General features: G+C 40.3%; 1 protein-coding gene across 3 annotated transcripts in view; it reads right to left on the bottom strand.

The window, feature by feature from the left end:
* Window positions 1–24,996, bottom strand: part of LOC126471452 (uncharacterized) — a 413,388-nt gene that overhangs the window by 77,411 nt on the left and 310,981 nt on the right. For all 3 annotated transcript variants that reach the window (XM_050099641.1, XM_050099639.1, XM_050099640.1), the window contains one exon: window positions 3,621–3,822. In XM_050099641.1, coding sequence (XP_049955598.1) covers window positions 3,621–3,822 — 202 coding nt within the window. The remainder of the gene's footprint in view (window positions 1–3,620; window positions 3,823–24,996) is intronic.

Here is a 24,996-nt window from a genome sequence, read left to right as displayed (position 1 = left end):
AGTTATTTATAATGTTACACTTATGTTCCATAAAATTAAAACCCAGAAAGGTGGAGACTGCAGCAAAGAGATTGTAACCCCCATTGTCAATTTAGTAATGAACATTCAAGCTGATAATTATCCTTTATTTTAGTGACATACGACTACTGTATTTAGTAGATTTGTGATATCCTTTGTTCTCACGAATTTAAAGAAGCAAAACACAAAATAATAAACTTTGACTTTTATTGTCACACTGGTAGTTGCTTATGTTACAACATCTTTGTACACATTGAGAGCAATGTATGAATATGCCAAAGAACACGTAAGACAATGCAGCATGCTTGCCAAAAAAACACCATTCAGACAGATTGCAGAGATATTCTCATGTGGGGAATGCTTACACAGGATGAAATAGGGCGAGTGATACATTTGTCATCATCCCTTAAGTGTTGGGGAAAAACTGCTATTGATGGGATGAGTATATTCACAATTTTGTTTTAAATAATGTCATTAGAAACTGAATCTTTCACTCTGCACTGAAGAGTATTAGTCTCTCCCTTCCCTGTTGCTGTAAAACTCCCTGATAAATTAAAAATCTGAGCCAGATTGGAACTTGGATGTGGATCATTACCTTTTGCAGGCCATTTTACTACTTGTTGAGCTATGAAGGCATTATTTGTTAGTAAAATATTCATTCCAAAACTAATCCATAGGCTGTGAGTAAGCCCTATTCCAATATCTTCTTTATACTAAGAATGTTGGTTCATCATCAGTATATGCAATAGAACTACTGTGGGATTTGGTAACTAGGAAGGTGATGTTGGTGGAACTGAAGAAGTAGAGATGGGCCATCAATAATATCTGCATAGTTCAACAGACAAGAGCACCATGCACAAAAGCCAATGGTCTATGTGTGATGACTGGTATAACACAAAGTTTTAAACTGTCAGAAAGTTCCGCAAAGTCATCAGAGTTGTCAGATACTTCACAGGCAGTACTGTCATTTATGGTGCAGCCTGTCATGAGGATTGTTACCAAATCAGGTGGGTGTTCATATAATTTCGTCCATGCCCCACAAATAGCAGATCTTTTAACTTTGATTTCACCTCAATTTACAACTGCAGTAGCATTTACAAACAGAAAAGAAGAAATGGAAAATCTAAAGCAATGATTTGATATCTTCACTAATCTTCTTACAATCATCATTTCATGAAATCATCAACAGTTTCTACTCTTTAAGAGAAATGTGAGCCTATATGCATATTTTTAATATTAATATTGCACCAGTTTCTAAAAATCTTATCCCTTGTCCATTAGTATTCAATTGATAGCATTTTGGGTAATCTTGGTGAGTGTAATATAGTTTGCAACATTTTCAAGGGTGGTTATGAAAACACTACGAGTCATACTTCAATTAAACAGCACATTAGTATTGAGTTCTGACTTTGTCATAACTATATTGACACTTATTCCATTACTTACTGTTTTTGATAAAAAGTCTCATTCCTAAAGGAAAACATTACAACCGGCCATCCATTTCCATTTCCTTGGTTTACGAGGGTGGTTTGAAAAGTTCTCGGAGTCACCACAAGAGGTCAGCGCTAGCACAACAAGTTGTTCATGTGTTATTCATTGGACTGTTGCCTGTAAACATGTGCCATGTCAGTGCTCTTGGAAAAGAGCTGTGGTGGTGATGTGGATCTGTTATTGTCCCATGTAGAGATTTGTGAAGATGGAAAAAAAAAAAAAAATCAAGATTTCAGCAGTGATTAAGTACTTCGTAAAGAAAGGTATGCAAGCAAAGGACATTCATGCCAATTTCCAGAATACACTGGGGGACTCTACTCATTCATATTCAACTGTTGCCAAATGGACAAATCAATTTAAATTTGGTCAAGAGAGCTTAGATGATGATCCGCTCAGTGGGTGGCCATGATGTGTCATTAGAAATCATTGCAAAAGTGTACAAAATGGTCATGGAGGGTCACCAATTGAAAGTGCACGAAATTGCTAACGCTTCCCAGATGTCATCCAGAAGGGTATATCACATTTTAATTGAAGAATTAGAAATGAAAAAATTATCTGCAAGATGGGTACTGTGACTCTTGACGCTGGACCAAAAATGCATGAGAATGGACATATCGGAACAATGTTTGGCTCATTTTAGGAGAAACAAACAAGATTTTTTGCATTGGTTTGTGACCACAGATGAAACTTGGGTGCACTACTATACCCCAGAACAAAACAACAGCCAAAGGAGTGGAAATGTGCTGATTCTCTGCCACCAAAGAAAGCAATGACAATTCCTTCGGTGGGAAAGGTCATGGCATCAGTGTTCTGGGATGCGAAGGGGATTCTGTTTGTAGATTATCTCCCCACTGGGCAAACAATTACTGGAGAAAACTATGGTAACCTCCTGGACAAATTACAACAAAAATGTGCAAAAAAAGGTCAGGTTTATCAAGGAAGAAAGTCATCTTCCATCAAGACAATGCATGCCCGCACATCTGTGCTGTCACCATGTGAAAATTACACAAACTAAGGTATGAAGTGTTGCCACACCTTATTCACCTGATATGGCTCCATCAGACTTCCATCTCTTCCCAAAATTGAAAATTTTTCTTGGTGGATGAGGATTAACTTCAAACGAAGAATTCATAGTTGGAGTTGACAACTATTTTGCAGGACTGGTGGAAACTCATTTTCGAGATGGGCTCAAGGTGCTGGACCAAGTGCATTAATCTATAAGGAGACTACATTGAAAAATAAAAAAATTTTCAATGATGTAAGTACTTTTTTTCTATTCCTTTCCGAGAACTTTTCAAACCACCCTCATACTTACTACATACATTGTCTGCCTCTTTTTGTATGAAGAACTTATCCTCTTTTCAATTTGCATTAAGCATCGCTTTTATACTTGCTTAAATCTTTTATTCTACTTAAATTAATTTAATATTTTCATACAGCCAACATTCACCCTCTTGCATATGAGTTGGATAAAAAAAAAAAAAAAATTATATATATATATATTTTTCCACGTGGGAAAAATATATCTAAAAACAAAGATGCTGTGACTTACCAAACGAAGCGCTGGCAGGTCGATAGACACACAAACTAACACAAACATACACACAAAATTCAAGCTTTTGCAACAAACTGTTGCCTCATCAGGAAAGAGGGAAGAAGAGGGAAAGACGAAAGGATGTGGGTTTTAAGGGAGAGGGTAAGGAGTCATTCCAATTCCGGGAGCGGAAAGACTTACCTTAGGGGGAAAAAAGGACAGGAATACACTCGCACACACACACATATCCATCCATATGGATGTGTGTGTGTGCGAGTGTATACCTGTCCTTTTTTCCCCCGAAGGTAAGTCTTTCCGCTCCCGGGATTGGAATGACTCCTTACCCTCTCCCTTAAAACCCACATCCTTTCGTCTTTCCCTCTCCTTCCCTCTTTCCTGATGAGGCAACAGTTTGTTGCAAAAGCTTGAATTTTGTGTGTTTGTTTGTGTTAGTTTGTGTGTCTATCGACCTGCCAGCGCTTCGTTTGGTAAGTCACAGCATCTTTGTTTTGAAAAAAAATGTTGTAATTAACTCATTTATGAATGTACTATTTTGTTATGTATTACAACCACTAACCTGATATAATGTATTGGTTTTATCTTGTTATCTAGAGCAAATCTCAATATATTGTCTGTCCCAAGAACATTAGGACCATGAAGAGCTCTGTATGGGTAAATTAAATTTACTGTTGCTGCAGCATGTATTATCACGTCAATTTCATAAGACAGACACATATACTCATCGTCACTCAGTCCCATGTTCAGTAGAGTGAGATCACCTGGAAGAAATCCTATATTAATTTTCTCTGTAATGGAAGTAAGTAAAAGTGAAAGTCATCTTTCTTCATGAGCTAATCCTACCACACCACATACCAACATGTCACAGAACTGACTAAACATTTGCCTGCCATCTTAAATTATGACATGAACAGGTTATGATTAATGTGATCACATTGTAATTCTCTGCAGTAATATTAAACTTCACTGACAAATCAAATAAAATGGTCTTTACAAGAGCCCAGATAAAAATGCAGCAATCAAGTGTAATAAGTACACCTCAAAGTTCAATGTAAGTTTAATAGCCCATGCTGCAGAAACCACTGACAACTACTTGTCACATGTCTGTTATTTGTATTTAGCATTCCTCAATCCACTTCTTTTACACAAAAAGTCCAGGAAGTCATTGTGCTGGTAATCAAATTAAAGCAATTAAAACTAGGATACACTGTATGCTTGTGAATGTCCTTGGGTCTTCAGTTGAGTTAACTGATTAGTATGTTGCAATACTTCTTCTGCCAGTTGAAATGTAGCAGACCACTTTGGAAAGCATAGATCAAACTTAAGGACTTTATGGAGATATGCAGCCATAATCACAATCAATATAAATATGACTCTAAAAATTCTGATGGGCTGCTGAAATGAAGGAGATCCAGATGATAGTAAATCCTATATTGTGCTGGCGCATTCCGGGCAAAGCCCATCATCCAGCACTCTGATAATACCCTTTGCCTGTAACATGTCAGCACAATATAGGATTTACTACCATCTGGATCTCCTTCATTTCAGCAGCTTATTACCATTTTTAGAGTCATATTTCAGGGCAAGTCAGCACCCGGATTCAAATTAAAATGATAATTTAAATGTCACAACCAGTGATCTCTACCTTGTTAATGATGTACGAGGGGCGTTCAGAAAGTAAGCTCCGATCGGTCGCGAAATGGAAACGACTATGAAAATCCGATAAAGCTTTGCACAGATGTGTTGGGTAGTGTCTCTAGTATAACCCCAGTTAGTATCACGTCGCTCTTCTCATTTCTGAGCTCGCAGTGAGTGCGTAAAGATGTCTAGAAAATAGTGTCTGCCGCCAAGTACGAGGGCCTGGTGAGAAATTTCGCCTGAAGCTATGCAGCTAACATTACATAACTGTCGTGCTGTTTCTTCTTCAAGACAATTCTCAGCCGCATTCTGCAGGGGCAATGAAGATGCTCCTGCATCGTTTTCAAATGGAAATGTGAGATTACCCACAATACAGTCCGCAATTGTCTCCCCCTGAGTTTCATCTCTGGTCACATGAACCGCTGTCTTTGAAGATAACATTTTGACACAGACAACGAGGTGTAGGCCAGCGTGGAGAATTGGCGGAAAGCACTGGTGGCTGCCTTCTATGATGAGGCTATTGAAAAGTTGGTACAACGCTATGACAAAAGTCTAAGTCAGAACGGCGACTACGTAGAGAAGTAGCTGAAAGGTGTAGCTAATTGTTACAAGTAAAACATTTCTGATGTTCACTGTGGTTTCAATTTGGCAATCAATCGGAGCTTACTTTCTGAACAGGCCTCGTAATATGTAGATGATTATCAAATACCAACACATCAAACCAACAAAACTAGGTCAATTGGTAGGAACATCTTAAATTGTCATATTCTGTTTTAATTAACATATAATGAAACTGTGTTATACCATATCACTCATTTTCATTTTGTTGGCCAAAATATTTAAAGAAATGTTTGGAATAACATGAGAACTGCTTATATCCAAATTTGTACAAATGTATGTAACAAAATTTACTAGTTTTCAGAATAGTTATAAAATTTTGCAAAATAATGAAACTGACACATGTAAAAAAAAATCGCAAGAGGTACTTTCTGAGCAAAAGACAGAATTACGGTTAATACTGGCCAAAAACTCTAATCAAAGATCTGTTGAAAACATGGCGCGAACTCTGTACTTAGATTTGTTATTTTGTAATTAATGAAACTGATCATTTTTTGGTCTGCATATCTGATGTAAATTCAAGTGATAACATTGTGTTCTGGCTGATCTGTATGTATGAAATGAATATTAGCCATTGTAACATTTCTGTACGTATGTCAAATTAACCTGAGGAGATATTTCTTAATGGTAATATCTTAAAACTGTAAAGTCAACAACGAAGTAATAGTTTGAAAGTGTATATAAGGGTATGACTCAGAGGGTTCAGGGTTTGCTGTTGATCTGGTATTCACAACAGACCATCTGTGTCACTCTGAGTAATAAAATGTCATAACTTGTATGAAAGTGTATCTTTTAATTAATTTACCTAGCACACGGAATGGATATACATCCAGATCTTATTCTTGTGAAGAATTCCAGGACACTAAATATGAGGAAGTTAACTAACTTAGTTAAACCACCCATCTTAACTATTTATATTTCATCGAGTTTAAATTGCAGTAAGTTTATGACATTTTAACTGTGAAGAAATAAAACACATTTAATTGGAAAAGAAGTTATGTCTACACGTGGTGAAGGAGCTGGGTTCCAAACTAATAGAGGATAAAGTGCTAATGCTGTTTTGAGTTTCAGTTATGCCGACTGTAGAGAAAATAGAATTAACATGATAATCTACAAATATGAACCAAGACTGTGGAGCAATATGTTGGAGCCAAACTTAGAGGAGAGAGATTGAATTTTGAAACCAAAATCAGACATGTTACAATCAACATCATGGACTTCAACAACTGAGAAAGTACTTTAAAACATTAATATCATCTACTTTGTTCATCTTAGTGTTTCAGTTGTGCGAAGAACTTTATGTTTAGATTCATTAATTAGTAACTTATTTTTAATAAGTGATCTAGATGAAGCTGTTGGTCAGGAACAGAAGGTAGATGAGAATGCAGGCTTAGAACAAGACAGTGGTGATGTGCAGTCTTTAGTGAACAATGGCAATTTACATGACAAAAGTCATGGAGAGGGAGCTGTAGATGGAGGTTTAAGTAGTTGATGCTCCCCTTTTCATGGATTTGATCACTGGAGAATGTTAGGCAGCAACAGCAACTTATTTAAACAGCTCACAAAAATCTTAGAGGATGAAATAGACAGTGTAAACAAAGAAGTAAGAGGAGTGAAAGGCCATTTAACCAATAGAATCATGCTGATCGGCAACTTGAAGGAGGATCTAAGCAGTTTCAAATTTTCTGTCAGTGCAAGAGTTAATTAATAATAAAGAATCTGTTGATAGGATGTCAGAAGATGTATTCAGTAAAACAGGAGAGGGAAATTACCAAAATTCACAACAAAGTCACAGATGTAAGCAGTATTGTTGACGCTTGTCACAGGCGCATATCAGATGTTAGTAATATAGTAGGCATATGGCTCAGTGCCACTCTTTAGGCCAATGTGGTTAATCGCTAATCATAGCTGGAGGGAGGGAGGGAGAAGGAGGAGGAGGAGGAGATGGACAGAGAGAAAATAGAGGAGAAGATGGACAGAGAGAAAATAGAGGAGAAGATGGACAGAGAGAGGATAGAGGAGAAGATGGAAAGAGAGAGGAGGAAGGAGGAGATTAACAGTGAGTGGGGGAGGAGAAGATGGACATGGAGAGGAGGAGGAGGAGGAAGAGGAGAAGGACAGAGAGTGCAGATGGAGGAGATGAATTAATAGCAGATTTGAATAAATACATATATGAGCAATGCTGGGTACTCAGCAAGTATTCGATAAAGTGAACCTAGCATCAAAATACATTCCATTTAATGATATGGTTATAATAGAGGGAAACATTCCACGTAGGAAAAATATATCGAAAAACAAAGATGATGTGACTTACTAAATGAAAGTGCTGGCAGGTCAACAGACACACAAACAAATACAAACATACACACAAAATTCAAGCTTTCGCAACAAACTGTTGCCTCATCAGGAAAGAGGGAAGGAGAGGGAAAGACGAAAGGATGTAGGTTTTAAGGGAGAGGGTAAGGAGTCATTCCAATCCCGGGAGCGGAAAGACTTACCTTAGGGGGAAAAAAGGACGGGTATACACTCGCACACACACACATATCCATCCACACACATACAGACACAAGCAGACATATTTAAAGACAAAGAGTTTGGGCAGAGATGTCAGTCGAGGCAGAAGTGCAGGGGCAAAGATGTTGTTGAATGACAGGTGAGGTATGAGTGGCGGCAACTTGAAATTAGCGGAGATTGAGGCCTGGTGGATAACGGGAAGAGAGGATATATTGAAGAGCAAGTTCCCATCTCTGGAGTTCGGATAGGTTGGTGTTAGTGGGAAGTATCCAGATAACCCGGACGGTGTAACACTGTGCCAAGATGTGCTGGCCGTGCACCAAGGCATGTTTAGCCACAGGGTGATCCTCGTTACCAACAAACACTGCCTGTGTCCATTCATGCGAATGGACAGTTTGTTGCTGGTCATTCCCACATAGAATGCGTCACAGTGTAGGCAGGTCAGTTGGTAGATCACGTGGGTGCTTTCACACATGGCTCTGCCTTTGATCGTGTACACCTTCCGGGTTACAGGACTGGAGTAGGTGGTGGTGGGAGGGTGCATGGGACAGGTTTTACACCGGGGGCGGTTACAAGGGTAGGAGCCAGAGGGTAGGGAAGGTGGTTTGGGGATTTCATAGGGATGAACTAAGAGGTTACGAAGGTTAGGTGGATTGCGGAAAGACACTCTTGGTGGAGTGGGGAGGATTTCATGAAGGATGGATCTCATTTCAGGGCAGGATTTGAGGAAGTCGTATCCCTGCTGGAGAGCCACATTCAGAATCTCATCCAGTCCCGGAAAGTATCCTGTCACAAGTGGGGCACTTTTGTGGTTCTTCTGTGGGAGGTTCTGGGTTTGAGAGGATGAGGAAGTGGCTCTGGTTATTTGCTTCTGTACCAGGTTGGGAGGGTAGTTGCGGGATGCGAAAGCTGTTGTCAGGTTGTTGGTGTAATGCTTCAGGGATTCCAGACTGGAGCAGATTCGTTTGCCATGAAGACCTAGGCTGTAGGGAAGGGACCGTTTGATGTGGAATGGGTGGCAGCTGTCGTAATGGAGGTACTGTTGCTTGTTGGTGGGTTTGATGTGGACGGACGTGTGAAGCTGGCCATTGGACAGGTGGAGGTCAACATCAAGGAAAGTGGCATGGGATTTGGAGTAGGACCAGGTGAATCTGATGGAACCAAAGGAGTTGAGGTTGGAGAGGAAGTTCTGGAGTTCTTCTTCACTGTGAGTCCAGATCATGAAGATGTCATCAATAAATCTGTACCAAACTTTGGGTTGGCAGGCCTGGGTAACCAAGAAGGCTTCCTCTAAGCGACCCATGAATAGGTTGGCGTACGAAGGGGCCATCCTGGTACCCATGGCTGTTCCCTTTAATTGTTGGTATGTCTGGCCTTCAAAAGTGAAGAAGTTGTGGATCAGGATTAAGCTGGCTAAGGTAATGAGGAAAGAGGTTTTAGGTAGGGTGGCAGGTGATCGGCGTGAAAGGAAGTGCTCCATCGCAGCGAGGCCCTGGACATGCGGGATATTTGTGTATAAGGAAGTGGCATCAATGGTTACAAGGATGGTTTCTGGGGGTAACGGACTGGGTAAGGATTCCAGGCGTTCGAGAAAGTGGTTGGTGTCTTTGATGAAGGATGGGAGACTGCACATAATGGGTTGAAGGTGTTGATCTACGTAGCCAGAGATACGTTCTGTGGGGGCTTGGTAACCAGCTACAGTGGGGCAGCCGGGATGTTTGGGTTTATGAATTTTAGGAAGAAGGTAGAAGGTAGGGGTGCGGGGTGTCGGTGGGGTCAGGAGGTTGATAGAGTCAGGAGCAAGGTTTTGTAGGGGGCCTAAGGTTCTGAGGATTCCTTGAAGCTCCGCCTGGACATTAGGAATGGGATTACCTTGGCAAACTTTGTATGTGGTGTTGTCTGAAAGCTGACGCAGTCCCTCAGCCACATACTCCCGACGATGAAGTACCACGGTCGTGGAACCCTTGTCCGCTGGAAGAATGACGATGGACCGGTCAGCCTTCAGATCACGAATAGCCTGGGCTTTAGCAGTGGTGATGTTGGGAGTAGGATTAAGGTTTTTTAAGGATTGAGAGGCAAGGCTGGAAGTCCGAAATTCCTGGAAGGTTTGGAGAGGGTGATTTTGAGGAAGAGGAGGTAGGTCCCGCTGTGACGGAGGACGGAACTGTTCCAGGCAGGGTTCAGTTTGGATAGTGTCTTGGGGAGTTGGATCATTAGGGGTAGGATTAGGATCATTTTTCTTCGTGGCAAAGTGATACTTCCAACAGAGAGTACGAGTGTAGGACAGTAAATATTTGACGAGGGCTGTTTGGTTGAATCTGGGAGTGGGGCTGAAGATGAGAGGCCTTTGGATAGGATAGAGGTTTCGGATTGGGAGAGAGGTTTGGAGGAAAGGTTAACTACTGAATTAGGGTGTTGTGGTGCCAGATTGCGTTGATTGGAATTTTGAGGTTTTGGAGGGAGTGGAGCTGGAAGTGGGAGACTGAGTAGATGGGAGAGACTGGGTTTGTGTGCAATGAGAGGTGGTTGAGGTTTGCTGGAAAGGTTGTGAAGGGTGAGTGAGTTGCCTTTCCGGAGGTGGGAAACCAGGAGATTGGATAGTTTTTTGAGGTGAAGGGTGGCATGCTGTTCTAATTTGCGGTTGGCCTGTAGGAGGATGCTCTGAATAGCCGGTGTGGATGTGGGAGAGGAAAGATTGAGGACTTTTATTAAGGATAGGAGTTGACGGCTGTGTTCATTGGCTGAGTTGATGTGTAGATGAAGGATTAGGTGGGTGAGGGCAATGGATTGTTCAGTCTGGAGCTGGTATAGGGACTGATGGAAAGAAGGGTTGCAGCCAGAGATGGGAACTTTAAGTGTGAGGCCTTTGGGGGTTATGCCAAACGTCAGACAAGCCTGAGAAAATAAAATATGCGAGCGTAATCTGGCTAGGGTGAAGGCATGTTTGCGGAGGGAATGTAAATAAAACTTAATGGGGTCGTTGTGGGGGTGTTGTGAGGTGACATGGTATTAGAAGGTGGAAAGTGTAACATGAGGTTGAAATTAAAATGAAAGATAAAAATATATGGGGAGAGATAAGGGTGAACTAGAAAGTAACTGGAGATCTGGTATGAAAAAAGGCGAAAAAGTGTTGGTTAAGTTGATCCTGTGGTGAACTTGGGTTGGTAGACAGCGATGTGCATGAAGGTTAGGTGGTTGTGTTGCCGCTGAAACACGTTAAAGGACGGAGAAATTCGGGAAAATTTCGAAAAAACGTGTAAATGTATTAAAAGGAGTGGTGTTGTGGTGAAAGATTACGAAAATGGGGCTAACAATTGTCTGATGAAGAAATAATGACGTTAAAACCTGTGGGGAGCGGCTAAAAATGATCAGTGATGTGCGAAAAACGGAAGTGGAAATATAGTGAAAGTTATTAGAACTAGCTGAAATGGTCGTTTAATACGTGAAAGCAGCTGTTATTGAACTAGAAACGGTGGATTTTATAGCAGCGGTGGTGTTGAAAGCGGAAAATAAAAATTTTTTTGGTTATGGTTTGGAAGTGGGTTACGTATTATTGAGTATATATAGGCGGGGTAAAATTGTATTACGGTAAAAAGGGGAAGGTGAATACAAAGTGAGACTACTGGTAAAAACAGAAAGAGAAAATAAAGAGAAAATAAGACGACAGGAAAGATTTCGAAATGCAACAGCGACAATAACAAACGTAATTGTTGGGTTCAAATTAATGATATGGTTATAATAGAGGGAAACATTCCACATAGGAAAAATATATCTAAAAACAAAGATGATGTGACTTACCAAATGAAAGTGCTGGCAGGTCGACAGACACACAAAATTCAAGCTTTCGCAACAAACTGTTGCCTCATCAGGAAAGAGGGGAGGAGAGGGAAAGACGAAAGGATGTGGGTTTTAAGGGAGAGGGTAAAATCCCATGCCACTTTCCTTGATGTTGAACTCCACCTGTCCAATGGCCAGCTTCACACGTCCGTCCACATCAAACCCACCAACAAGCAACAGTACCTCCATTACGACAGCTGCCACCCATTCCATATCAAACGGTCCCTTCCCTACAGCCTAGGTCTTCATGGCAAACGAATCTGCTCCAGTCCGGAATCCCTGAAGCATTACACCAACAACCTGACAACAGCTTTCGCATCCCGCAACTACCCTCCCGACCTGGTACAGAATCAAATAACCAGAGCCACTTCCTCATCCTCTCAAACCCAGAACCTCCCACAGAAGAACCACAAAAGTGCCCCACTTGTGACAGGATACTTTCTGGGACTGGATGAGATTCTGAATGTGGCTCTCCAGCAGGGATACGACATCCTCAAATCCTGCCCTGAAATGAGATCCATCTTTCATGAAATCCTCCCCACTCCACCAAGAGTGTCTTTCCGCCGTCCACCTAACCTTCGTAACCTCTTAGTTCATCCCTATGAAATCCCCAAACCACCTTCCCTACCCTCTGGCTCCTACCCTTGTAACCGCCCCCAGTGTAAAACCTGTCCCATGCACCCTCCCACCACCACCTACTCCAGTCCTGTAACCCGGAAGGTGTACACGATCAAAGGCAGAGCCACGTGTGAAAGCACCAATGTGATTTACCAACTGACCTGCCTACACTGTGACGCATTCTATGTGGGAATGACCAGCAACAAACTGTCCATTCGCAAGAATGGACACAGGCAGTGTTTGTTGGTAACGAGGATCACCCTGTGGCTAAACATGCCTTGGTGCACGGCCAGCACATCTTGGCACAGTGTTACACTGTCCGGGTTATCTGGATACTTCCCACTAACACCAACCTATACGAACTCCGGAGATGGGAACTTGCTCTTCAATATATCCTCTCTTCCCGTTATCCACCAGGCCTCAATCTCCGCTAATTTCAAGTTGCCGCCACTCATACCTCACCTGTCATTCAACAACATCTTTGCCCCTGCACTTCTGCCTCGACTGACATCTCTGCCCAAACTCTTTGTCTTTAAATATGTCTGCTTGTGTCTGTATGTGTGTGGATGGATATGTGTGTGTGTGCGAGTGTATACCCGTCCTTTTTTCCCCCTAAGGTAAGTCTTTCCGCTCCCGGGATTGGAATGACTCCTTACCCTCTCCCTTAAAACCCACATCCTTTCGTCTTTCCCTCTCCTTCCATCTTTCCTGATGAGGCAACAGTTTGTTGCGAAAGCTTGAATTTTGTGTGTATGTTTGTGTTTGTTTGTGTGTCTGTCGACCTGCCAGCACTTTCATTTGGTAAGTCACATCATCTTTGTCTTTAGATATATTTCTCCATTTAATGATTTAGATAAGCTGCATAAGGGATAACATGAATTAAATGGACCAACATGGGAGTGAAAATAACTTTGAGGCTCACGCATCTCTTTAGTTGGAAATACAGCCTCCATTATGTTGTGCACGACAAGTCTTATTTGCAGAACAGAACATATTTAGAAAGAACTAGACAGTCTGAAAGACCAGAGGTGATCTCTCCTATTTCATCTAGCAGTTGGGAAATCCCAAAGGTCAAACAGTTTGATACACTTTTTGATGTATTTGAGTCCACAAAAAATATTCAATGAAATATAGACATATACCCCAATATACATCCAAAATAAATGGTAGCAAATTTACCCAGGAACTAATTCTTTTCAAAAGCAGATCTAGGCAAAGTATAGTTACAGTTACATATGAAGGTTGAAATATAGCAAGTCTTAGACCCCATTTGACAAGTATATATATGAAAGGCTTCCATATGGGATTGTGGTCTGACTTTCATTTTTCAACATTATCTGATACACGCCATCCAAAGCATACTACAGTGTGTTAATTACATTGATGACCTAATTGCAGCAGTACACTGTCAAAGTCTTTGTAACAAAGTTCCTGAATTTACTTCCCTCCAGGAAAGCTGTCACACTCAAGTTACTCTTGGAACTGAGAGCTAGCTGAAATCCAAAATAGAAACCTCCAAAATATTTAGTGAGGCCTGGAACTTAAATCAAACAGACAGATTAGATACCATGGGAGGGTGTATGTTCATTACAGCTGAAAAGAATGTTGTGTTTATTAAGGCCAAAATTGAGTCTAACTGTAAAGTCAACTGGACATGGTTAACTGGTTTAGGTGAACTCACATTAATTATTGGATGTTTTTACCAGCCACCCAATCATGCCGTGATAGTTTTAGAATCATTCAAAGAAATCCTATGCTCAGTAACATGGAAATGTCCAGATCATGCAATATCAGTTGGATGTGACTGTAACTTACTGAGTATACCCTGAGATGTGGTAGGGACAGACAGTCTTGGGAAGCAGTTTTGAACAGAATTCCTGGGAACTGTCTTGAGCAGTTATTTTGACAGTCCACATGCAAAGGAAATATTTTAGGCCTTGTAGCAACAAAGAGACCTCACCTTATGAACAGTCTCTGTGTAGAGACAAGGATAAGTGATTGTGATGTCATCATAACAATGGTGATTACTAAAGTTAACAAACCCATCAAGAAGGCTACAGGAGTATTCTTCCTAGAAAGAGCAATTGAGCAGTTGTTAGCATCCTGCTTAGACAATGAATGACCATCAGTTAGTTCCAATATGATGAATGCAGAGAAATTATGGGCAAAGTTTAAACATATTGCCAATAAGATTTTGGAGAAGTATGTATGAAGTAAGTGGATTAATGATGGAAAAGATTCAAAGCAGTTTAATAACAAACTTCAGAAAATGTTGAGGAAGCAAAGATTAATATAATTTTCGTTGGATGTGTTCCACAGCTTTGATAAATCACAGAAGTGATGTATTGCAACGCATGAAGCTGCTGTACATTTTTAATTGTTCTTGCAGCAGCTTCACATTTTACAATATGCCATTTCTACAAAAGCAGAGGCTGTTGCACTCTCAGTTTGAAAAAGAACACACAAATGATGACATGCAAAAGTTAGTGGAAATTTGTGTGTTTGTAAAAACATTGGTGCATGAAGCATACAAAGCTTTCACAATCATACCATAGCAAAAGATCTTGCCGAGAACCCGAGAAAATTCTGGATTGGTTGGTTGGTTTAAAAGACGGGGAAGGGACCAAACTGCTAGGTCATCGGTCTCTTGTTCAGAATAAAACAATGTCACAAGAGTGAGAATAAAACAAGTGAGACTGCCAACACAAAACGGAGAGAAAGGAAAAAACCACAAGAATGACGGAAGGGCAACAAACACTTAAATGGACAAGAGGGTAGAAGAAAACCACAGAAACGCAAAACACAGGTAGAAGAGATTAAAAGGACAAAACAGATTACCATGGCTGGCTGACCATGAGAATAAAAAGGCGAAGCCAGCCACTCTGCAACACATTAAAACCTCCACCCTAAAAGCACTAGGGTGGAGGACATAGAGGGACAAACGACATGTGCTAAAACTTAGATCATATGATAAAACCCTGGAGTCTGGTGGGCAAGGTGAACGATGCTCTCCACAGTCAGTTGACACAGATGGATGGCTGGGCACATGGATTATTGGGATGTGGTGGATATCCACAATCTTGACATGTGATGCTGGAAGTACAGTGGGAAAACATATGGCTGAACTTCCAGCACTTAAAACATTGCATCAGGGAAGGTATATATGGCTTGACATCACAGCGGTAGACCATCAACTTGACATTCTCTGGTAAGGTATTACCCTTGAAGGCCAAGATGAAGGCACCGGCGGCAACGTGATTATCCCTCGAATCCCGATGGATGTGCCGCATGAAATGAACACCTTGTCACTAACTTGGCATGCAGTTCATTGTCAGACTGCAAAAGAAGGTCCCAGTGGAAGATAATACTCTGGACCATATTTAAGCTCTTATGTGGCGTGACAGTAACAGAAACAACCCCCAGTTTGTTACAAGCCAGTAAAGTCCATGACTGGGCAGAGGATGCTTTTTTTAATCAAGACTGACCCAGATCGCATTTTGGACAAGCCCTCCACCTCCACAAACTTGTCCTCTAAATGCACTACAAAAAACTGTGGCTTCATCGAAACAAAGGAGTCCCCATCAGTTCTCGTACATACGAGGTTCTGGGGTGAAAAAGGTTCGCTGTCATCGTTAGCCTGACGTTCCTTCCATGTTGTGGCCAGGGAGGGAAATGATATAGGGTTGTACTTTCTTATTGTACTGGGCCTTGGAACGCTTAGAGACTGCTGGTGTTTGATCACCAGCAAGTGATGACGCAGTATGCTTTATTGCGTGTCATCCACGCTAATTCCACACAATCCCACCAGGGGCCCTCCCCACGGGTGCCACCCAGCCACAGCAATGGCCACCCGGCAGGATGGCCACTACTGGGAGTCCCAATGCCCCAGGATGATGGGCATCTATTCCTTGGCATATGTGAAGAGTTAACGGTGCAGGCATCAGCAGAGCGATCCCTGTGTTGTCAGGGGGCTACAACCAACAAGGTACATTGCAGCCCCACCACAATGGACTGGCTACTGTGCTGGACATGAGGTGCAAAGAAGTCCATGGTCATCGTTGGCACATAAAGTGACACCGCATAGTGCATGGTGGAAAACGTAACCAGGAAAGCGTCCTCGGCCAAAAGATGGAGAATGAGCTGGACTGTAGCGCGAAGACGAGAAAGTGGGCTAAAGATCTCAAGGCACGATGGACATGATGCACCATGTAAGGCACCCATCCACAATTGACTCGCTGTTCGAGAAAATTTTGAAGAATGGATGTTAAACCCTACAGGGGACCATCACGGAAAGGTTGAAATGTGTGAGACTCCTTTTAGTCGCCTCTTATGACAGGCAGGAATACCTTGGGCCTATTCTAATCCTCGGACCCACAGGGGGGTGCTAACTGGATCAAAAACTTCTAGCCAGTCACTCACTGGCCAGTCTGGTGTGGCAATAGAAGACAGCGGAAGGAGAATCATACCAACATATCATCATTTGATTGTCCTACAGTCTCGTATGGGGGACATAGTAATAGGCATCCCTCGCACAGAGAAGCAACAGAAAGAGTCGAAAACAAATAAGAATTCCAATTTGGTTTTACAGAGAGTACTCTATGGCACTGGTCCCTTAGTTATCTTTCATTTATCATGTATCTCTTGCCCAGCATAGAGTCTCAAGCAACTCGAAATAATTGCACATGACTTTTGTATACAAGAAAGGTAAAAGAATGGATAACAAAATTACAAACCAATACCTTGACTTCAGTTTGCTGCAGAATTGTTGACCATATATTGAATGAACTTGACTGTAATAAATTTCCTTGAGACGGAAAAGCTTCGGTCCGCAAATCAGCATGGATTTAGAAAGCATCATCTGTGCAAAACATTGCTTGTCATTTTCTCAGATGATACCCCACAAACACTGGATACAGAGCAAAAGGCAGCTTGCATATTCCTAGATTTCCAGAAATTGTTTGACATGTCACCCCACTGCAGACTGCTAATGAAGGTCCAAACATACAGATTAGGTTCCCAGATATGTGAGTGGCTCAGAGACTTCTTAAATGATTAAACCCACTACATTGTGCTCAACAGTGAGTGTTCATCAGAGAAAAAGGTATTGTCAGGAGTGCCCTATAGAAGTGTGATAGGACTGATCTTATTCTCTATATACATAAATGATCTGATGAACAGAATGAGTAGCAATCTGTGGCTGTTTGCTGATGACACTGTGGTCTATGGGAAAATGTCATTGTTGAGTGACTATAGGAGGATACAAGATGACTAAGACAAAATTTCTAGTTGGCGTGATGAATGGCAGTATGCTCTACATGCAGGAAAATGTAAGTTATTATAGATGAGTAGGAAAAACAATTCCATAATGTTGAAAAACAGCATTAGTAGTATGCTGCCTGACGTAGTCACATTGATTAAATTTCTAGGTGTAATGATGCAAAGCAATATGAAATGGAATAATAAGGACAGTAGTAGTGAAAGCAAATGGTTAACTTTGTTTTATTCGAAGAATTTTATGAAAGTGTGTCTTATGTATGAAGGAGAGCATATATAGAACACTAGTGCAACCCATTACTGAGTACTGCTTTGGTGTTTGCAGTTTCTGCCATATCAGATTAAAGGAAGACAGTAAAGCAATTCAGAATTGTGCTGCTGGATTTGTTACTGGTAGGTTTCATCAATACACAAGTATTATGGAGATGCTTTGTGAACTCAAATGGGAATCCCTGGAGGGAAGATGACATTATTTTTGTGAAACGCTATTGAGGAAACTTAGAGAACTGTCATTCGAAGCTGACTGATGAATTATTCTACTCTCTTCAAACTATATTTTGCTTAGGGACCATGAAGATAAGAGAAATCAGGGCTTGTGTGGAGGCATGTAGGCAGTCATTTTTCCCTTGCTCTGTTTGTGAGTGGGATGGGGAAAGAAATGACTAGTAGTGGTACAAGGTACCCTCCACCATACACTGTACAATTTTTGCGGATTATGTATGTAGATGTAGAAACAAACTTATTATGGACATAGTATTCCTAAACAAAGGCCTGTTTGTGAAACACTTTCAATCAACAAAAGTTAATTCTGAATAGTTGTAGACTGTGACTTGGGCTCTATTTAAAATTCTAAGCCTCACATTAGAGAAGAAGTCCTGGTCCAAGTGAAACTGGAAGTGACACTTCAGTATATATAATATAGATGTAGATGTAATTGTAAAAGGGAGCAGCATGTATAACCTCTCTAGGTAGTAATGGGGAGAGGGGAGACTCATGCCAAATGCTGTGCATTATCAGCTTAATAAATGCAGCTTCTTTGAGTCTGTCATTAAATAATGAAGACACATATTGAGTAAGGATATTTTAAACCCCATAGTGAAATGTGTGGATACAATGGCACACCCTGAAGTCCCTATAAAGCTGAAACAGCTGCAGTCATTCATGGTGAAAGTAAATTATTACAGTAAGTTTATATCTTAGGTGGCTCATATTCCATATCCATTGAACTACCAGAGTCAAAAATGTGTCAGATTTGCATAGTCAGAGGCATTCCAGAAATTATTTACATAGTTAAAGAAGTAACTCAGATCTGCTCCTTGCCTGACAACATTTACACCAGGAAAATGCTTCAGTATTAGTGTATACAGTATAGGTGTGGTTTTGTCTCAGAAAACACAAATGCCACAAAACAATCAATGCATTTGCCTCAAATACACTATCACCAGCTCAGTTAAATTGTTCTCAGGTGGAAAAGAAAGGTCTAAAGATAATTTTTGTGTCAGGAGGTTCCATATTTTCCTATATGGTACCAAACTTTGTATAATACGAGGGTAATCCCAAAAGTAAGGTTTCCTATTTTTTTTATAAATACATAGACCTGTTTATTTCTACAATGATTTACATCAGTTTACAGCTTGAACATTTAGCTATTTTACAACATAATCACCATTTCTGTTGATGCATTTTTGTAGACACTGAGGAAGTTTTTGTATGCCCATGTCATACCAGCTCGCCGCCAAGCTTTTCAGAAAGTTATGAACCTCTTCTTTCACCTCGTCATCGGAGCTGAATTGCTGGGACCACAATTAACTCTGACAGATACTGTGAGACTCTGAATAAACTTAAATGGGCAATTCAGAACCAGAGAAGAGAAATGTTGACCAAGGGTGTACACATTCTCCATGACAACGCTCGCCCACATATCGCTCGGTAAACCATTGCTCTCCTGCAACACTTTCAGTGGAACATAATCACCCACCCACCCTATAGTCCTGACTTGGCGGCCAGTGACTATCAACTGTTCCCTATCACCCACCCACCCTATAGTCCTGACTTGGCGGCCAGTGACTATCAACTGTTCCCTATCACCCACCCACCCTATAGTCCTGACTTGGCGGCCAGTGACTATCAACTGTTCCCTGAGTTAAAAGAACATTTGGCCAGAAAGCGATTCAGCTCCGATGACGAGGTGATGAAAGAAGAGGTTCATAACTTTCTGGGAAACATGGCGGTGAGCTGGTATGACATGGGCATACAAAAACTGCCACAGCATCTACAAAAATGCATCGACAGAAATGGTGATTATGTCAAAAAATAGCTAAATGTTCAAGCTGTAAACTGATGTAAACCATTGTAGAAATAAACAGGTCTACGTAGTCATAAAAAAATAGGAGACCTTACTTTTGGGATTATCCTCGTAAAACCCATAAGGCACTGATTGCATTGTTCAGCCTCTGAACAAAGCTAGTTGAGAAAATTGCACAACAGTTGTGAATATGGGCCTTATTCCTGAGCAACTACAATTTTGGTATTCACTAAAGGTCCATCTTATGGCATGCCAATGCCCTATTTTGCCTGTAAATGGATCTCGATGCCAATTTTGATGGGCATGATGCCTAGAGGAATTCACCACTACGGTGCACAAAATAGCCCAAAATATCGAACTATAGACCTTGATGATCTGCTTTGTGGCATATTGTCATCAGTTTGGTATGGGATGCTGGAGAACTTATCCAAGCATACAGTCACACCCTACAAAATGAATTTCTCTTTGCAACACCATTTTAATGCATCAGATGTCCTTTTGTTAGTTACCATAGAAATGAGATTCCAGGTCATAATTACATCCCCAATTCTATTTGTAATCATCCTGTTATTCCACCATTTGCACTGAAGTATGAGTATGATTAAGGTGATGACACCATGTCACACATAATGACCGAAAATCTACACTGAGAGAGACTAAATGGTTTGCGACTTCCATGCATGTCCACAATAAGAGTCATCCAGGCCCAAGCCAGAACAACCCTGGAAGGGAGTGCACATAGAGTTTAACACAGAATTTAATGGTTCCAGGTGGCTCTTAGTAGCTAATTCACTTTGTAATTTCCTGTATTTAACGCACATGCAAGCAACAAATACATTCACAATGATCAGGCCACTGACAAACATATTTGCATAGAGGAAATACCCCAGACCCTGATATTGGATACTGACCCACATTTTACCACACCCAAGCTACAAAGATATTGCAAGCACAATGGATCATCTTCCTAAGCACTGCTCCTTTCTACTCTGCATCAGATTCAGAGGAGGAGTGGTTGGCCAATATGCTTAAGTTTCAGATAAGGAAAATCATGCTAGTGACCTCTTATGAGGAAGCCCTCACAAGTGCTGTTGTGAACAGTTTCACAAGCTATTAATATTCTGTCTGTGGTAGACTGCCACAACAGTCAAACTGTGCTATGCCCTGAATGTGGTTCAGCTCCGATGTGCCCTTTGTGCAGTCTACAGTTGTAGAAGTTTTGAGACACGTGCTTACTTATCATTTAGATGAGGTGAAACATACAGTCCATTTACTTGCAGCACTACTGTCACTCTCTTCTCAAACATTATCTTTTGCACAAAATCCAACAGATGGCATTTCAGTGTACAATAATTAACTTTGTTGTGAGTTTGAAGCTCAGCAGTCATGCACCACATTTTGTAGTTTTCTGTAAATCTACCATATGTTGACTAAACATACAGTGCCTGATTTCTTTGTCAGTTCAGTGTCATCACTTCTGACAGAATTTCACCACAATTTATAGTGTGCTGTAAGCCCTCATATATAATGTTTTAACATTCATTCTGTGGATACTGTCAATTCCACATTTTCATGCTTTGCTGCAAGGCAATGTTGCTAAAGACTACTGTAAATAGAGTAAATACTGTAAAGAAGTACTCCAATTCTCCCAATTCCTGCATAAAACCCAGCAACAATGAGCATGGGTGAGGAGGCATCCACATAGGCTTGTGTGTAGTGGCCAAATGGTTAAACTAGTTGTTTCCAGCAATGAACTATAAGAAGTAGAGAGTGTTAAGTGTTTGGGAATACAAATAGATTACAACCTTCATTGGAAACTCTCACCCTAGAATTAATCTGATGCCAGTTCTAGAATGTTCTGCCAAGACCCCTTAAAAACTATGGTACTGTCACAATTACTTCACAACAGATATATTTATTAATGGTCCTTGTTGATACTAACATATATCTTTTCCCAAAAAATGGTGCAAAGCACAGACATAATACTAGGACCAAAAACAATCTCTACATAGACTTCAAGAGGCTAACATTAGAACAGGTAGGAGACAAATATGAATGCAGAACAGAACCCTGTGGCACTTAACATGACCTCAGTCAACTACAACCCTCTTCCCTGTTTATGGACACCAGAGGACAACATTCTGTTCCTACTCTCCAAATATGAAGTTCACCATTGCTAAGATATTTCTCTAATCCCATTTTGTTCCAACTTATGCCAAAGTATTGTATGGTCCACACAATCAAATCCTTTTGTTAAATCAAATATAATACCTACTTTCCTCAACCTATCACCTTGCCCTGCTAGTGCTGCAAACACAAAAGAATGTATGGAATTTTCAATATTATGAAAAGGATAGATTGCCACTCACCATATAGTGAAGATGTTGAGTCACAGAGGGGCACAACAAAAAGACTGCTAAAAAAGTAAGCTTTTGGCCAAAAAGGCCTTCATCTGAAGTACACTCTCTCTCTCTCTCTCTCTCTCTCTCTCTCTCTCTCTCTCTCTCTCTCACTCACTGCCAAGGTCAGAGACAGTTGTCATGTGTGCACAAGCTGTGCATACGTGAATACGTGTGTGTGTTTTTTTCCTTTTTGGCTAGTTCAGATGAAGACCTTTTGGCTGAAAGCTCATTTGTTTAGCAGTCTTTTTGGTGTGTCTGTAACTCAACATCTCCACTATATGGCAAATAGTAGTATATCCTTTCCATAATACTGTCATTACTCTAGCCTGGATCTTTCATTGTTGGTACAGAATTTTCTATGGATACTCCCTCCCTAAAGCCAAACTGAGACTCTGACAGCAAATGACCAAGTTAAAAAAGATAGTAGCAATCTCACAGATAATGTATTCATTCAACAAGCAGAAGTTAGACACATGCTTATCCAGTGGTAAAAGGGCTGTCACATCATGATGCACAATTAGACACATTATATAACACAGGTCCATCTACAGTTTGGAAACACTCTCAGAAAACAATGAAGATTTTAAGGAAGGCTTAAAAAGTGTTGATTCAGGTGAAGTTTACAATGACTCTAATGTTAACTCTACATTCAACATATTTCTCGATGAGTCTGTATACATTTTTGAAAGAACTTTTCCTAAAATGATAAATGTAATAATAGTGAGTGATTAAAGAAACCATGGATCAATAAATTTATCAGTGCCTCTCCACAATGATAGAAGAAATTATAAAAAATAGTCAAAACAAGTAATGACCCAGAAGTACTTTCTTATTACAAACAATACTCTAACATATATAGAAAAGTTGTAAAAAATTCCAGGAGTATGCATATCTTGTTATATTGACATATCACATAATAAAATTAAATCAATATGAAATATTGTTAGAAAAAAGACACAGAAAGAAGCCATACAAGATTAAATAATTTATGTTAAAGGTAACGGGATCATTGTAAAAGAAAATTTATGTGTAATAGATATTTTTAATAATTACTTTTCAAAAACAGGTGAGAAAATTGGTGCAAATAGTTCAGATGGGAAAGCAAAACAGTACACTGGAGCAGCAGTACAGAGGACATTCAGTGAATTAAAAATTAAGCTCACATCCCCATAAGAAATAAAGATGATCATCATGACTCTAAAAAGTAAAAGTTTATATGTCGTGGATAATATCCCAAATATGGCACTAAACAGTTGTGGCCCATAATATGTAATGTCCTTAGCACTTGTTAATGCATCATTAAATCAGCCCATTTTCCTAGAAAGATTGAAATATGCCATGGTTAGGCCTCTCTATAAAAATGGTGACTTGACAGATGTCAATAACTACCACCCAGTGTCATACCTTACATCATATGTAATGTGCTGCGAATACATAGAAAGAAAGATGCTTTATCATTTAGCTACAGTATAGCAGGTCAGCAACTGGAAGAAGTTAATTCTGTGAATTATCTGGGAGTAGGCATTAGGAGTGATTTAAAATGGAATTATCATATAAAGTTGATCGTCAGTAAAGCGGATGCCAGACTGAGATTCATTGGAAGAATCCTAAGGAAATGCAATCTGAAAACAAAGGAAGTAGGTTCAGTACACATGTTCACCCACTGCTTGAGTATTGCTCACCAGTGTGGGATCTGTATCAGATACGGTTGATAGAAGAGATAGAGAAGATCCAACGGAGAGCAGCACCCTTTGTTACAGGATCATTTAGTAATCGCGAAAGCGTTATGGAGATGATAGATAAACTTCAGTGGAAGACTCTGCAGGAGAAACGCTCAGTAGCTCAGTACGTGCTTTTGTTGAAGTTTCAAGAACGTACCTTCACTGAGGAGTCAAGCAGTATATTGCTCCCTCCTATGTATATCTCGCGAAGAGACCATGAGGTTAAAATCAGAGAGATTAGAGCCCACACAGAGGCATACTGACAATCTTTCTTTCCATGAACAATACAAGACTGGAATAGAAGGGAGAACTGATAGAGGTACTCAAAGTACCCTCCGCCACACATGGTCAGGTGGCTTGCGGAGTATGGATGTAGATGTAGATTTTCTAAAATTTTTGAGAAGGTAATGTCCACCAGGATTGTCACCCACCTGAATATTAATTGGATACTTAGCCAATTACAGTTTGGGTTTCAAAAGAGCTATTCTACTGAGCCAGCTCTTTGCACATTTATTGAGCACATAATAACCAATAGGCTATTTTCCTATGTTAAAAACATGATTTGGATTGTTGTTCAGAGTGATTATAAGATTCAAATCGCATTTATGGTCAATATTCTCACAAAAATCTCTTATTTTTATGTAATTAAACCTTAAAAATCATTAAATATCCAGATTTGGTCATGTGATCAAAAATGCTCTGTTACTGGCTGATTGCTCTGATGACGCCACAGACTAGGAGTAAGATGAATTTACACATGTGTTACAGGACTGTTAGCCATAGTTAATAGGTTTTTACATGCTTTTTCTACAAACAGTTTAGCTATTTAGTGCTTGAAAATTCATTTACAGCTTTTAAGTAACAATAGAAAGGAATTATGTGAAGGCTGATAATGGAAATCTTATGAAAAGCGTTTAGAGCAATGATGTGTGCAAGTAAAAATATTGTTTTTCCCAGTCCCTGCAACATCATTAAACCCATTCAAAACTAAGCAATTGTGGAACTTTT

Source organism: Schistocerca serialis, chromosome 3 (genome assembly GCF_023864345.2).
Source record: "Schistocerca serialis cubense isolate TAMUIC-IGC-003099 chromosome 3, iqSchSeri2.2, whole genome shotgun sequence".
In the NCBI taxonomy this organism is placed as follows: domain Eukaryota; kingdom Metazoa; phylum Arthropoda; class Insecta; order Orthoptera; family Acrididae; genus Schistocerca; species Schistocerca serialis.
This window is presented reverse-complemented; position numbering and strand designations above follow the sequence as displayed.